At 48.8% G+C, this 16273-nt stretch overlaps 1 protein-coding gene across 1 annotated transcript in view; it reads right to left on the minus strand.

Annotated features, from left to right (window-relative positions):
• LOC144145091 (uncharacterized) overlaps window positions 1–15421 on the minus strand; it is a 28395-nt gene extending 12974 nt beyond the window's left edge. The window contains exons 1-4 of the mRNA XM_077676582.1: window positions 15038–15421; window positions 14794–14817; window positions 14508–14678; window positions 3546–3713 (exon numbers count right to left, since the gene is read on the minus strand). Coding sequence (XP_077532708.1) covers window positions 3546–3713; window positions 14508–14678; window positions 14794–14817; window positions 15038–15421 — 747 coding nt within the window. The remainder of the gene's footprint in view (window positions 1–3545; window positions 3714–14507; window positions 14679–14793; window positions 14818–15037) is intronic.
• Between the last annotated feature and the right edge of the window lie 852 nt (window positions 15422–16273).

A 16273-nucleotide genomic window follows, 5' to 3' on the forward strand; every position in this document is an offset into this window, starting at 1 on the left:
GTGGTAAGCGAATATATATACTTAGGCCAAGTTGTGACCCCAGATCCCAACCATGAGGCAGAGATAATTAGAAGGATCAGAATGGGGTGGGGTGCATATGGCAGACATTCTCAGATAATGAATAGCAGCCTACCATTGTCGTTGAAGAAGAAAGTGTATGACAGCTTCATCTTACCGGTACTCACCTACGGGGCAGAAACTTGGAGGCTCACTAAGAGGGTTCAACTTAAATTGAGAACGACTCAGCGGGCAATGGAGCGGAAAATGATAGGTGTAACATTAAGGGACAAGAAGAGAGCGGAGTGGGTCAGGGAGCAAACTGGTGTTAAAGACATATTAGTAGAAATTAAGAAGAAGAAATGGACTTGGGCAGGGCATGTAATGCGAAGGCAAGATAACCGCTGGTCATTAAGGGTAACAGAGTGGATCCCTAGAGAAGGCAAGCGCTGCAGGGGGCGGCAGAAAGTTAGATGGGCAGATGAGATCAAGAAGTTTGCGGGGATAAATTGGTCACAGTTGGCACAGGACCGAGGTAATTGGAGAATAATGGGAGAGGCCTTTGCCCTGCAGTGGGAGTAGATAGGCTGGTGATGATGATGATGATGATGATACTGCACCAAAAAATGTCTTTTCGGCGACGCACTTGTGTAGAGTAGTGAAGACGACTTTAAAGAGACGCAGTTTGTAGCATAGCGTCTGGACAGAATGCTCGCGCATTGCCCGACAATTCCATCTTGGGAGTTCTTTTAAACGTTTTTCTCGCCTCTTGTGGCTCGCTATTTGAAGCAGCGGTGTATGGAAGACAGCAGCAATGTCATCATGTGGATAGCAAATTCCGCTTCTAATAATTTTGCCGCAAAAAAGTAAGAAAAAAAGACACTCGGCACTTCGAAAACTTGTGTCCGTCTAGACATGTTTCTTCGCTGCAAACCAAGGAAACAAAAACGCAGAATTAGCCATCCCTGGCAGTTTTCTATCCCTGAATTGGCATGCTATGCTCACTCGTGGTCTTCGACGTTTTTCACCTTTTCTCATCATTTTCTGCACTAACCGAACGTTGGATATTCGATTCGATACTTGAAGTCCATTTTTCGCGAATACTTATTTGTTTTCGATTTGACTGGAAGCTCTATATATACTCACATAAACCATTTCCTCATAGCATCCATTGTCCGGTCTTCCCTTTGATTGGTGCAAAAAATAAAGAAAAGGAAAGAAACCATGCAGTACACCTTTGGTTTTGTTCTCTCTAAAATAGTAGTCCGTTTCTTAAGAGAAAGATGGATAAAACGCGAAGCGTTGTCCCACGCAAATTGAGTCAAAGTCAAAGTCAAAGATCCAAACTGCTTCAACGGTGTCGGTATGCCGCAGTCGGATAGACGTCGGCTTCATAACGCCAGGGACACAGGTTCGATTCCGATCACGCGAAGCGTTTTTTTTTCTTTTTTAGATGCGAAGCATCTTATTCTCGGGGCTGTGTCCCTCCCTCCCTTGTTGTTGCCCGCAGTCCGCACTCTACTGCGCACGCGCGTCTCTTCAGCTCCGTCAGCGTTTGACCTGACATCGCAGTATACTATAAAAAGAAATAGTTGGGCGGCGCCCGGTTTCGATCCCACGACTCTCTGGCCGCAACGGGAGGTACGTGGCGCTCTTCCCACTGCGCTACAAACCGAGACGGGAGCATGTGCTACGAACGCGCCTTATGTCCTTCACTCATTTAAACTACGCCAAGAAGCTACTGATACAACGAAGGCACGCGAAGCTGAACGTCACCGGAAACGACGAACTCAAAACTTTAGAGGAGGATGTTGAATTTCCCGTGGGAAAGCTGTGGCGGGAAGCGCCACGCGCCTTGCAGCTCAACCAGAGAAGAGGACGAAGAGGGCGGGCAGCGGAGTAGGAGCGTGAGCACGCAATAAAGAAAAACGAGAACCAGGAGTTGTTCCATCAGGTGACGCGGCTGTCGGTCTCTTCGCTGTCTCTACATTTCTCTACATTTCTCTGTCCCTATATGGGGGTTCACACTACGTTCCCATTCGTGCTCCGATAAATGAAACAACATAACGGCAACACAATGGAACCTACACGGAACCACCATGATGCTTCGCATCCTCCTCATGGTTCCCCACGGGAAGATGGTGTAATTTTTTTTAAGGGGCGAAGCTTCTAGGGGCACGGGCTGTCGGCGTCTTATGTCGTCGTCGTAAGCGTCGTCTTATGTAGTCACGGTACTAAAACACCTGGAAACTCGTTTACGCTCCGCGCTAGAACGTAACGCGTACTAAAAAACACCAGGACACTCGTCTTCCAACGGCTCGTGCTAGAGCGCTTCGTGCTTCAAAAACGCGAGACTTTTACCGCAAAGCTTGTATACCTTTACCCCCCAACGGTTTCATCTCTGCGGGCAAAAACGCCAAGGCGCCAAGAATGCACTTATACACTGGACGCTTCGCCCCTCTCCAGGTTTCACGTCAGTGGAGATGGCCCCGGGATTTTTCTTCAGTCGTTTGCTGTGGTCTTCAGGGGACTCATTATGTAAATTGGCTTTCCTGCAGTGAGATTTGGGCGTAACGGTTTGGATTTTGGACTTTGAAGACATTGCCTTTCGACCAGAGAGAGCTTCGCGTTTCAACCACCTTTCACTTCACCCACGAGTCATCATCGTCTGAGAAAGTTGGCCGTCCTGCCATTCGTTTTGGTGTGGACGGTCTCCGTCAGTGGGACAAACCAAGCTTCGCTTTACAAGAATGTTACGGCCTGTTCGTGTGGTTTCATCAGTGTTTCATCCACATGTGGTAGGAAAACCGGGGAAGGGGCGGGGGGGGGGGGGGGGGGCGAAAAGCGAAAACGCCCGTGTGTTAGAGATTTCGGCGCACGTTAACCCAGGTGGTCAAAACTATAGTGTCACTAGATAAGGTTACAGAGTATCGGTACCCTTGTCTCCTATACTGTTCCGTGCCGCCGCCGTGATCGTATCACGTGACACTAGTTTACACTGCGAACGTACATGGGCGCCGCCATTTTGTTGTTTATGCGTTTTCTGTCAGTCAACTGTGGACAGCCTCAGCTCGTCCTCCCTGCTCAGCGGCTGCGCGCCACTGGGGTCGTTCCGAATGCTAATGAGAGATAACGCGCTTCGCAGCATTTCAGCTGTAGAAGTGTGTCCAAAGATGGCGTTTTGCTGCATCTTCGATGGTGTTATTAACAAATGACCTCCTCGAAGTTAGCGGTGATGCCGCAGAAGCGGCAATCTGGCAACACTGATGAACAACAAAATGGCCGCCGTTGCTCACTTGCGCGCCTCACTGACGGTACTCTGTATCTTTTCTAGTGACATTACTCAAAACTAATCTGAAGCCCTCCACTGCGGCGCGCCTCATCGCCTGTGTAGCGTCGGCGCCTTAAACTCCACAATCAATCAATCAATCAATCAATCAATCAATCAATCAATCAATCAATCAATCAATCAATCAATCAATCAATCAATCGATCGATCGATCGATCGATCGATCGATCGATCGATCGATCAATCAATCAATCGGCACCTGTACGAGGCTCAGCAGGGCCATGAACATGGGCGGCCTGCCCTCGTTCTCTTCCATCTGGAGGCGCACCGCTCTGGCCCGCTGGTTCTTGGGCACCACTGCCATGGCCGCGATCCGGGCGAGCAGATGAAACCGGGGCCTGAGTATGCCCAGGTTGTGCGCGCGTACCTGGGGGAGGGAGAACGGGGAAACGGAAGCGTCGTTGAAGACGACGAAATACAAATCTGTTCAGTTTGGAAAGAACGAGGCATTAATTGGCAGTTCCCTCAGCTCCATTCCAGCCAAGGAAGACGCCTTCTTAAACCAAAAAACGCGAGAAATATGAAGAAAAAAAAACTGCGGTTGATTCCTTTGTCATAGGAATCCTAAACACACGAAAGTGAAATGTGCAGCGAAATCTGAAGCTGAGCATGGTTGGCGGGTCGGCGGCTGTCTTGCGGGTGTGCTTGGTGAGCGACGTCCTGCTGGCAAGACAGCTTCGGCAAAAGTGTACTAGCGTCATTTCCGTGACGGATATGACGTCAGTGAAATCTTGGGGTATACCGGCATAACACACTTTCGTGTTAAAATGTAAAACCCGAAGACGAACAACCCTAAGTATAACGTACTTTTTAGTTCTAAAGGTTGCTTCCCCGCAAGAAGACCATGTGTGCAGGGGTGCATCCTTTACAGGCCACTTGCTTGGCTGTACTGACGTCACTTCCGTGACGGATATGACGTCACTGAAATCTTTGTGCATCCCGGAATAAATCACTTCCGTGTTAAATTTTTTTTCAAATTTCGCGCCACAGTGACGTTATATGCACAGCTAGCAGTGACATATTACGGGCCATCACAGAAAACTTTATTAGCATTTCATCTGGCCGTTTATTGGAGAGATCCGATCAAGCGGGACTATATAGAGAGTCCCCAGTACAATCGCCCAGTCATGATTCTTGGTGGTGTCTTACGTCGGCGCGCCGGCCAATCGCACAAACAAGTTTCTGTGACGTCATAGAGAGATCACCGGAAAGTGGCTAAGGAGTTACCGCTGCTTGACATGTTTTTTGTAATATCTCAATTATTCGTTCGGAGTTTGCGGTAAAATCGGCATCATTGTTATTTGGACAAAACAGTCTTTCTGATGAAGCGAAATTGCATTCTGTCATCGTGGCCTCTTTAAAAAGTTTCTAGTATAACCGGAACGTCAAGGGCGGAAATGCCTCTACAAGGCGTCATCACAACGTGATGTTGTGTTTTCAGTTAAAGCAGGCTTAGGCATCATTCACACAGCCATTTTTCACCGCGTCACGTCACCGTCACGTCACCGTCTTCCGTCATGGGCGACGGTTTCTCGGGCGGTTTCTCGCCGAAGACGGTGCGACGGTGACGGGAACCCGAGCCTTTCCGTTCCGTCAACGCTACGGGACCACGCCCCGCGGTAAACCAGGCAATTAGAAAACTTAAGGTAAAATTGCTTAAGAATGCTTAAGGTAAAATTAGCGAAAAGTCAGCACACGGTTTGCAAACTAAAAAATCTAAGCCATTATTGATTTTTGCATTATAGCAATTATAGCCACCTTGTACCGTATATATCATGACAATTTCATTACTTTTTCAGATTAAGCACACTTAATTCTGGGCTTAAGGGGCCACTAGGCAAACCATCCTGCACTCTGACGGAGAGCTCCAGTACGAACGTTTAGTCGCGAAACTCCGTCGTGTCAACAAAAAACGCACGTGGCCTGTGACGTCATAACCGCTATCGGGCAGCCTATAGCTGCGCTTACCGTTTATAGACGGCTTCTGGCAGCACATGTTCATTGTCATGGGGGTGGTCCTCATTCCAACGTGCGGTTGGTGGCGACATGTTTCAAAATTTTTGGCACAACATAACAAAATACCTACAAAGCTTAGGTCTGGCAAAATATGCCCAGCTTCATACAAAATTGCTGATTCCCCTCCCCTTCTTTCTGTTTTCTCAAGAACATGAACAACTATACAACGATCACAAACCACGAGTCGCTGAAGTCGTTTTTTTTTTTTTAATTCGATAGCATGTATGGGCTGTTACGACCGAGAATATAGACCGTTTAGAGCGCGGTGCCGTCGGCGCGGCCATGTTGGCCGGCGTGACGTCATTCAGCATGGCTGGCCTTTGAGAACGTATCTCTCGACGCCGTGGCCTTCGCTAGTGCCCATGTGCATCGGCGAGCACCGGCGCGGCTCGATAGGCGAATTTGACAATTTTTTTCGAAGGTTTCTATGAATGGGGGCTTCTTGTCCAACTAGGTAGTGTGTGCTGACGTTCAGAGATTACTTTGTCACAAAGAACCTCACATAAAGGTTGTTTGAGCTGTTCGTCGCCTAGTTGCCTGTTCACGCGTTTCGTCCAAATAAAGCTGCCCGATGGCTTTAGTTTTTTTTTTTTTCTATTTCTACGTACTCTCTTAGAGTAAAAAAATAAAAGCCTAAGGGCTGTATAACATTGTGTAATAAAACATAATTCTTGATGTATTACCTAAAGCTTGTTTTGAAAGCTTTCCTTTCCGACCTACGCTAAAATGGTTGGCCGTGGACTCACTATATTGCCGCGAACCATGTATGGGCTTGCTTATTTATTGTTTGTTTTTACTGCCGGGCCATGCCCGGCTGTGTTATCTGCGTTCCAAGCAAAGCGCCTCTTCCATTATTTATTTTTATGCCGCACGGGCTATCACATTCAGATAAGCAAACTGTTTCGCCTTAACGTCGCTAGCCCAGAATAATCGTCTGTGATCTACAATTTTCTGGATGTGAATCGACGGTTCCAGAAACACTCGCGCCGAAAGATAAAAAGCCTGCAGAGCAGACGCCTCGGCATTCGATTCTGCGACGCTCGCCGACGCAAGACACTTTGTTGACCGCTGCTTCGCCGCCTCTGTATTCTTTTGAGTTGTTAGGGAAGCACAAGTTCGCTCCAATAAACTTGTTTCTCCTTCAAAACAACTGCGTCGTCCTTGGCTTCGGGACAATATTATGAATACGAAGGGCTGTAAACAAAATATTCCTGCATGGGGTGGAAGTTGTATATTACTCCTTTACCGTTTCATGTTTCGACGTGCGATGAAAAAGCTTCAGCGCTCAGCGTTATAATTGTCAGCTGACTTACAGATGACGCGGTCTGGATTGCATACCTGTTTCGCATTATCAGCTGTTGCCTGTTCCGTATGTACTAACTTGCGGCTATAGAAACACACGTTGAAGCTGCCATATGGCGCATACAGGGGACGGGGAAAACATCGCATATGTGTGGCTATGAACGTTAGGCGCGCTCGCGCGAAAATCGCAAAATTATACTTAGCGCGTACAGTTTATAAACGCTCAACCCCAGCCCACTTCTTTTCCACTTTCTATTTCAAAAAATCACTCACCACTCACCACCAAAACGCTCAAATCGGGTGATCAAGGTTTGTTGACACTTACAAATATTTCCGGAGCTTCCCCATAAGGCTGCAAATATGAGCATTTTTTGTATTTTTATATTATGCACTACATGACTCGGTTGGTAGCATATGCAACATGGCAACTTTTCATCACGTCCTTAGTTCTTATCTTAAATTATGCATGCGTGCCATATTTTTTGCCAGATTTGGTGCAGCAAGTTTTATTTATTCGTGACGTAGTGGCTTTATTGCGGTAACCATGTACGCCGCTGACTGCAACCGTATACTGAGGACTTAATTACAGAGAGTTGAAGAGGCGAACTTCCATTGTGTGCAACTTAAGGTGGGGCTCTGCATCGTACTATGCGGAAAATGCACCGTTAGAATAATCTATTTCAACGAAGTGCGCAGCGAAATGTATCGCTCAAGATTTCAGATACTGGTGTCCTTGAGAATTCCCTTCGCAAGGTACGTGATGCCCGCTAAGGGCGCCGATTGAGCATACGTTCCGAGCCACAGCTACAATCGATAACATTTTGTTCTCTGCTTTTCCACACTTCATCTGATCTACCTGTCGCATCGCAATAAGTGCTACACACGGAGCCTATGGAGGCAACTTGAACTGTCGGGTTCGAATCACTGAATCACGCTTGGCGGTGCCGCACCCCCGACTCCACATGCTTCCGTACATCGGAGCGCTTCCGCGAACGTTCCGTTCCACTTCGCGACGACCAACATGAGCTCCGAATGCGTCCACAATATTTAGTTATGATTTTTCTTCGGGCCTAATCAATTTCGCTAACGACGCACTTCGAGCGGACAGTGGGAGTCTGCGGCGAAAACGAAACTGGAAAAGGCCAGTAGCGGCGAGTGCGGCGCTCGCGCCATCTGGCTAAGGCGGGCTTATAACTGCTCGCTGTAAGCGGTCTATACGAATAAATGCTCTAAAAGGTTGTACGGTGGGGGCCCGTGTCGAGTTTGCTTGACTGGAGGGCTGCACCCATGGGCTACAAGGCGCGCCATATTGGAGTGCTACGGACGAATATTGACCACCTGTGGATCATTACCCTGCGCCAGAAATGTCCACGCAGGGGCGTTTTCAATTTTTCCAAGATGATCGGAAAAACGACCTCAGAGGCCAGGGATCGGAACCCGCGTTTTCGTGTTTAGTCATACAGCGCCATAAGTTAGCCGCTTACGCCGCACGCATTTTTTTTTCCTGAATGACATTCACTGCGGATACGAATGATCACCAAGTAAACGTTAAAAAAAAAACGATAGTGAGGGAAATTCTCTTAACCCCGCTCGTACTTGGTCTAATTTGGTTTCCTCGCTTATCTGTACACTTTTGTGCAATAAACAATTTGTTCGGTACAAAATTTGTCTAGTAGAAAGTTTTCAAAGCAATTTGATCTTTTTTCTCCCAAAATTTGTTTAAGTACGTTTCTTATTCTGATGCAGATCTGATTCTCTGCCGGCGGCTTAAGCAAGCATTATTGATTGTTCCTCGAGCCACTTATTCCTAAACACTCCCCGCCCCCCCAATAGTGTCAGGTCAATCTTGTTGTAACGTCGTCCACCCCGCCCACCGTATCTCCTTATTTCTGTTGAACCCCTGTGGCGACGCGAGAAGTTTGCATCGCCGCAAAGCGTGCAGTCTCCAGACGTAGCTCGCATTGTTAACTTGACTTCGCTGTGCGACGTTAAAGTTCCGAAAAAAAAAAAAAGCCGAATCAAGAAAATGAATAGAACAAGTGAAAGAACGAGAGGCGAAGTCTGAATTGCAAAGACATCTGAATAACTCAGGTCTCCACCTTCCACTCCTGTTTTCCACCTTCCACTTCTACCGCCATTTCTACTCCCCCACAGCTTTATTTATTTCACAGTCCGATAAGAATTCACGACACATGCACGAGGTGGAGAATCACTGCATACAATGTGATATGGCAAAATACAATTTACGGTCATGCGCGGTTCATCCGCGTCTACCACCCGAGCCCAGACACCCTGTTCAATGTTTCTTATTACCACCGGCTCGCACAGACCTGAAGGGAGCGTTTGGCCACGTGACTCATGAAGCGATCCTCCGAAACCTGAGAAAAACTGGATGTGCAGAGAAAACCTACAACGGCAGGGTAGAGTTCATTTCCAACCGCCAAGCATTAAGATTAGGGACATCACGTATACAATCCTACCAAACTAGGGGATAGAGGTCCTCCTCAAGGCTCAGTCCTTTCCCCCTGCTTTGTAACATCGTGCTCCTGGATCTTCCGGAAGAACTAGAGAGAATACCTAAACTGTGCCACAATCTATATGCAGATGACGTCTTCCTTATGGACGGGCACAGACTCCCTCGGTCGCGTCCAGGGAGTCCACTCGCCGCTGAAACCGTATACGCCAAATAATGCGGTCTGCGCTGCGCGCCACAAACGTCGCAGCTCCTTGTCGTGACTCTGAAGATACTATCCAAATCTCTTTGGAAGGCCACAACGCACCAAGTCGCATCGCATCCTAGGACTTACGGTACAAGCAGGCGCCTTCTTGCTTCATAGTCCGGATTACGGATCAAGTCAATCACACACACAATACGTCAGGTTAGAGACAAACATGTGAAGATGAAAGAAAGTGATGCGGTCAGGCTCGGGCAAGCATTTGTACTGTCACGCACTGCATGCAGCCACTTGGGACACTATATAAGACTGAAAAGAAAAAATTGGCCGCGTATCTGCTCCTTTCGTTGCAAATGCCGTCAAAAGACGATTGTCTTTATCGGCTTTTGCGAAGTAAATGCCTCCCTTCGCTTTCCCGCTCACCTCTCATGTTGTTCCTCTTGCGTCGCGCTCCTCCCAAGGTAAAGACGCCAAAGGTTTGCTTAAATGACTTTAAATTTCCCGCGTTCCACTGCTCCAAACCGGGTTACTCGATGCGAGCGCTGCCGTACGGCGAAGACGCGCGTTAATCGAGGCGCCCTACTTCAGCGTTTATAGAACCGCGTTTCCCTACTCCACGTGCGTTGCAAGCAGAACGTGGAACCTACCTAGTGGAACCTTGCGTAACTGTTGCCGGTTGATTTCTTAAAATGGCCCCAGAAGCTATAGTGGCGCGGGCGACAGCAGGCGACGGCGGAGTGAATTCTTTTTCTGGAGTTGATGAAGTATTTAATTTAGCAAATTAAAGCATGTTTGATTTTTTTATAAAGGAACACTGCAAATATCACTTCTGTATTGATTTGTTGTCTCATATTTGCGTAATGTCTTGTTCTTCTTCAACAATGTTGACAAGTATGAACATTCCACCGGACATAGACGGGTAGATTTAGCTGTGACTATATAAGACTATTGCGCAGGCATTGTTTTGCTTTGGCCGTGTGGCTGAATCGAGTCACAGACAGACAGACAGACGGACAGACAGACAGACATACAGACAGACCAAAATTTATGGGTTTAAGTAGCCCAAGAAAGACTATCGTCTTTAAAAAAAATCTCACCTCCCCTCGCGGGAACCCCTGTGTAGATGCGACGCATAGGGGGTTCACGTTGCAGCGTTGGACAGCGAAGGAGCGGCGCTGGAACGATGGAGCGGAGCGGCGCAGGCACCGCGTTTTATAGCGCGCATAACGGTGAGGGGACGCGCCGGCGCCAGTGCGTCTGCCGCGGCTATGACGCAACACAATCCAACACAATCCACTTTAATCCAATCCAATGCCCCTCGCGAGAGAGCGTTCGCTATCGGAGAGGAGAGGGGGTGAGCGGCGGAGAGCGCAGCTCACGCGGCGAGGAGAATGGGGGAGGGGCGGACGCCGACGACAACGCCGACGACGCCGGATGCAGGGACAAGGCGAGTGAATGAGATGCAGTCGCATCTAATATTGCCGCGAACCAGGTATGGGTTTGTTTATTTATTGTTTGTTTTTACTGCCCGGCCACGCCCGGCTCTGTTATCTGTATCCCAAGCGAAGCGCGTCTTTCATACTTTATTTTTTATGCCGCAAGGGCTATCTCATTCAGATAAGCAGACTGTTTCATCTTAACGTCACTAGCCCGGAATAATCTCTGATCTACAATGTTCTGGATGTAAATTGACGGTTCCAGAAACACTCGCGCCTGCAGAGCAAACGTCGCGGCATTCCTTTCGACGATCCTCGCCTGCACAAATCAATTTTTTGACCGCTGCTTCGCCGCCTCTGTATTCTTTTGAGTTGTTAGGGGAGCACAAGTTCGCTCCAATAAACTTGTTTCCCTTGAAGACAACTGCGTCGTCTTTGGCCCGAACAATGAAGCCCGAAAAGTGCCGCTTTGCATACGAGGAACTCAAGTTTTTGGGCCATGTCGTCAATGCTGCGGGAGTCCGGCCTGACCTGTCGAAAACTTCAGCCATAGCGAACTTCCCGAGACCGAAAGATAAGAAGGGCGTGCGGAGATTTCTGGGACTGTGCGCATACTACCGGCGCTTCGTCGCAAACTTCGCTCTCATTGCAGAGCCACTCACACGCTTGACTAAAGATAGCACCCCTTCCAGCTGGGAAAATGCCCAAGAAAAAGCAGTCTGCGAGTTGCAACCATGCCTGTAAAGCCCGCCCGTGCCCGCGCATTTCGACTAAAACGCCGAAACGGAAATGCACACGGACGCCAGTGATATAGGCTTGGGTGCCGTCCTCGTACAAAAGCAACGCGGGTGCGAAAACGTAATCGCCTATGCAAGCCGTGGTCTGTCCAAGGAAGAAAGAAACTACTCAGCCTCTGAGAAAGAGTGCCTCGCGATTATATGGGCCATTTCGAAATTTCGCTCATACGTGTATGGAAGACCGTTCAAGGTTGTGACAGACCACCATGCGCTGTGTTGGCTCGCAAATTTGAAGGACCCCTCTGGCCGTCTTGGTAGGTGGAGCTTGCGCGCCTGCAAGAATTCGACGTTACAGTAGTCTATAAATCCGGCAGGAAACACTCTGACGCCGACTGCTTGTCCCGCGCCCCCGTCGACCCACCACCACAAGACTCCGACTCGGAGTCTTGTGGTGGTGGGTGGCGGAGTCTTGTGGTGGTGGAAGAACGCGCTGTCCCCAGTGAGGACAGCGCGTTCTTCGGAGTCGTGACGGAGAGCGACCTAGCCGCCCAGCAGCGTGCCGACCTCGACTCACGCGTCATAATCGACTACCACGAAGGACGCAACGTCGCCGTGCCTAGGACCTTCAAGCGCAACCTACCAGCATTCGGCCTGAAAAACTCCGTTCTCGTGAAGAAGAATTTCAGTCCCGGAACCAAAACAAATTATCTTCTTGTCATCCCAGCAGACCTTCACGACGAAATATTGGAAACGTGCCACGACGACCCAACTTCTGGACATCTCGGAACAGCCCGCACAATTTGAAAAATCAAGGCCCCGCCTACTGGCCCCGCCTTACATCCGACGTCACCCACTACGTCCGGAGCTGCCGTGACTGCCAACGACGAAAGACGCCACCGAGGAGACCCGCCCGATTTCTGCAGCCGATCGTCGTCCCATCAATGCCCTTCCAACAGATTGGAATGGGCCCGTTCCCTACATCCCGATCCGAGAACAAATGGAATTGTCGTAGCGACAGACTACATGAAGCGCTATATACGCACAGACCACCGCTCTTCCGAGGGGGACTGCACAAGAAGTGCAAAGTTCTTTATAAGCCAAGTTGTGCTGCGACATGGAGCCCCTGAAGTCCTTATCACGTACCGCGGAACGGCCTTCACTGCGGAGCTGATGCAAGGAGTATTACGCTACAGCAACACGGATCACCGAAGAACGACGGCGTACCACCACCGAACGAACAGACTAACAGAACGTCTGAACAAGACAATCGCAGATATGATGTCAATGTCCGTCGACGTTGAACATAAGACTTGGGACGAAGTGCTCCCGTATGTCACGTTTGCGTACAACACGGCTATCCAGGAAACTATGCAGATGACGCCGTTCGAGCTTGTCTACGGAAGACGGGCGACTACGATTCTTGACGCCATGCTTCCGCATGTAGAAGACGACGACCTCAACCCCGACGTCCAAGGATACCTTCAGCGTGCGGAGGAGGCCCACCAGCTCGCTCGAGTTCGCACAACGGACCAGCAGCTGGTGGATGCCGGGCGCTACAACCTCCGACACCGAGACGCCGAGTACCACCCAGGGGATCGTGTTTGAGTTTGGACTCCTATCCGACGGCGCGGACTCAGTGAGAAGCTCCTGCGACGGTATTTCGGACCCTACCAGATTCTACGACGTGTCGGCTAACTCACCTACGAGGTGATTCCCGAAAGTGATTCCGGAACATCACGACGACGCACGCGGCCTGAAGTCGTCCACGTGGTTCGCTTGAAACCTTACTATGCAAGATGACGGACTTTGTTGTTCTTTGTTTGCATTGTCTTTTGTTTTAGCATCGGGTCGATGCACTCTTAGAGGGGGGTAATACCGCGAACCACGTATGGGTTTGTTTATTTATTGTTTGTTTTTACTGCCCGGCCACGCCCGGCTCTGCATGGTATCTGTGTCCCAAGCGAAGCGCGTCTATCATTCTTTATTTTTTATGACACAAGGGCTATCTCATTCAGATAAGCAGACTGTTTCATCTTAACGTCACTAGCCCGGAATAATCCTCTGTGATCTACAATGTTCTGGATGTAAATCGACGGTTCCAGAAACACTCGCGCCGAAAGATAAAAGCCTGCAGAGCAGACGTCGCGGCATTCCTTTCGACGATCCTCGCCTGCGCAAGTCAATTTGTTGACCGCTTCTTCGCCGCCTCTGTATTATTTTGAGTTGTTAGGGGAGCACAAGTTGGCTCCAATAAAATTGTTTTCCTTGAAGACAACTGCGTCGTGTTTGGCCACGTGACAATACACAGGGTAATCAAAATAAGTCGACAATTTTATTTTTTTCTGCGTCGGTCTTCACTGCGCCGGTCTTCATTGCGCCGGTCTTCACTGTTTTGCATGCGTAATCATGTCAACGGCAATTAAACTTCGCAGTTCGATATCTCACAGGACGGATGCGCTAGAAGAATTCTGCTAAATGAAACTGCGTGGAAACAAGATTGCGTCCAACTTTTCAATACAAACATGCCTGCTTACTGCAGCCACTAAAAAGTTAAATTCAATTTTAGTTAATTAAGCCACCGACAACAAAATTTACCACCTAATTTTGTGTCCCCCTGTAGAGGTTGTTTGCACGTAAATGTGGACTTAACTTTGATCATCCCGTATACGTGGTTCATTATTCATTCTGTATATACATATAGAATGAACTTACCCTTTCCCAACCTGTACGATCCAGTACGAAAATGTCATACGCTCCCCCACATAACCTGGGAGTGCCAGGACTACTCAGAGTTGCCGCAGCCCTCCCACTCCCCCGAGTATCAGATCACGCTATCTAGCTCACACCTTTTCGTCCGGGCCTTTCCGGTCGAGAGAGCTGCCCGGGCGAAGGCGGAACATGGACTCACACCAGAGAGAACGCTCGATGGAGAGTGTTCCTCCTCCTTCGCCGCTTCCAAAGATTTCTCGAGGTGCCCTCGCAAAAAAAGACGTACCATTTTCTTGAATTCCGCGAAAGAAAGCTTTCCGTTGTTATCCGCGTCGGCCTGCTCGAGAATTTCATCGAGGATGCTGGCAGGGATGTCGCGCTCCAGGTCCACGTTCTTTCCTCGGAACAGCTGCTTGATTTCCTTGAGCGGAATCTCGCCATCTTTGTCGTTGTCGTACTGTTTGCGAGATAAAACCAAAATCGGCGAGAGGCCTCACGTATTGAGGCCGGTTCGAACGCGCTGCGGTGCAGACATGGGTGGCATGTGTGTAAGTGTGATACCGTGCACTCACCTTGTCGAATATAGGCTTCCACAGCTGGAACAAAAACGCGCAATAAACCGCCGAGTTATGAAAAACATGTGCTAATGGCGACGCAAAACATGGGAATGGGTGAGAACTCGGTCATTTAAACATTAAACAGCACAGAGTAAAAAGTGTTTATCCAGTTGTCATACACTTCAACAATAACATCTGTTGGTGCATCTGCATGCAGGTTGAAACGGCACAGAAATGCTGTACGTTGACGCTTACCCACCTGCTCAAGGTTGATGGTATCGTCTTCCTGAATCTTTATGTCAGCCTTTTCCTTCTTATCTCCTGGAAGTAGCCCCTCCTGACCCTTTTTGTCTGCCTTTTTGTTCTTGCCTTCTGGAACTGGCACCTCCTGACCCTTTACGTCAGCCTTTTCTTTCTTATCTCCTGGAAGTGGCGCCTCCTGACCCTTAACGTCAGCCTTTTCCTTCTTATATCCTGGAACTGGCGCCTCCTGACCTTTTACGTCAGCCTTTTCCTTCTTGTCTCCTGGAACTGGTTCCTCCTGGCCCTTTATGTCAGCCTTTTTGTTCTTATCTCCTGGGATTGGCGCCTCCTGGCCCTTTGTGCCAGCTTTCTCGTTCTTATCTTCTGGAAGTGGCCCCATTCCTTACGCTGACAAATGAAAGGACGAACAAGTAGGCGTATCCGTAGCACGAAAACCAAACCAATTACACCGGTAGACCGCAGCCGACGATACCTTGCCCAAGCGAACGGCAACAGTACCCAACGACGATGATGACGATTCCCTCGAGGGCACGTACTATTTTTCTTCTGCTTCTGTAATTTGTGGCATCTGATTTAACGCATAGGGACCACAGGACATCCGCGAGGACGCCCTTAGGGCATTCATTGGTCAATGCACTGTCTTCTGTAGAAGCAATCGACTGTTGGACGTCCTTGCTGAGACAGGCTCATATATACTATATGCAGTATTCTGTGGTTCATGAAGCCGCCTGCCCCCTGTTGCTTCTTTTTCTGCTTCTTTTTTTCTTTCTTTATATTGATATGTCAACTTGAGCATATAGCTTTCCATTCGTTTGATGACCTGTGGCAAAATGGCGCAATAAAAAATCTTCTAGTTTAGTCCTGGCCAATACCCAACCTTCAGGAAAGGCGTGGCTTGAACACACATTTGAAGGTGCTTATCTATTGATGATGATGATGGTTGGATTTTTTGGCTCAAGGCCAGCTGGGGCAAAGAGCGCCAAACAAACTTATCTATTGCTCATCTTACTATATTGTTACCTGGCGCCCGAACTAGCAGACGAGCGATGGTTAGTGGTGAAGCAATCTATTTACGAAGAAAATGAATCTATTTATACAATGCGGCCATGACAGCTCGAGCTGAATCCGTGCCACCAAGTGCTTCATCGTTGTCGGCGTGGGTCCCCTTGAGCTATGTTCTAGCCTCCACTACTGCTTCCCGTAACATTTCCCCCTCGTCGAAGGCGACCAG

The sequence above is a fragment of the Haemaphysalis longicornis genome, unplaced genomic scaffold (assembly GCF_048455015.1).
Source record: "Haemaphysalis longicornis isolate Haplotype H1 unplaced genomic scaffold, Haemaphysalis longicornis Haplotype H1 scaffold_7, whole genome shotgun sequence".
NCBI classification, from domain to species: Eukaryota; Metazoa; Arthropoda; class Arachnida; order Ixodida; family Ixodidae; genus Haemaphysalis; species Haemaphysalis longicornis.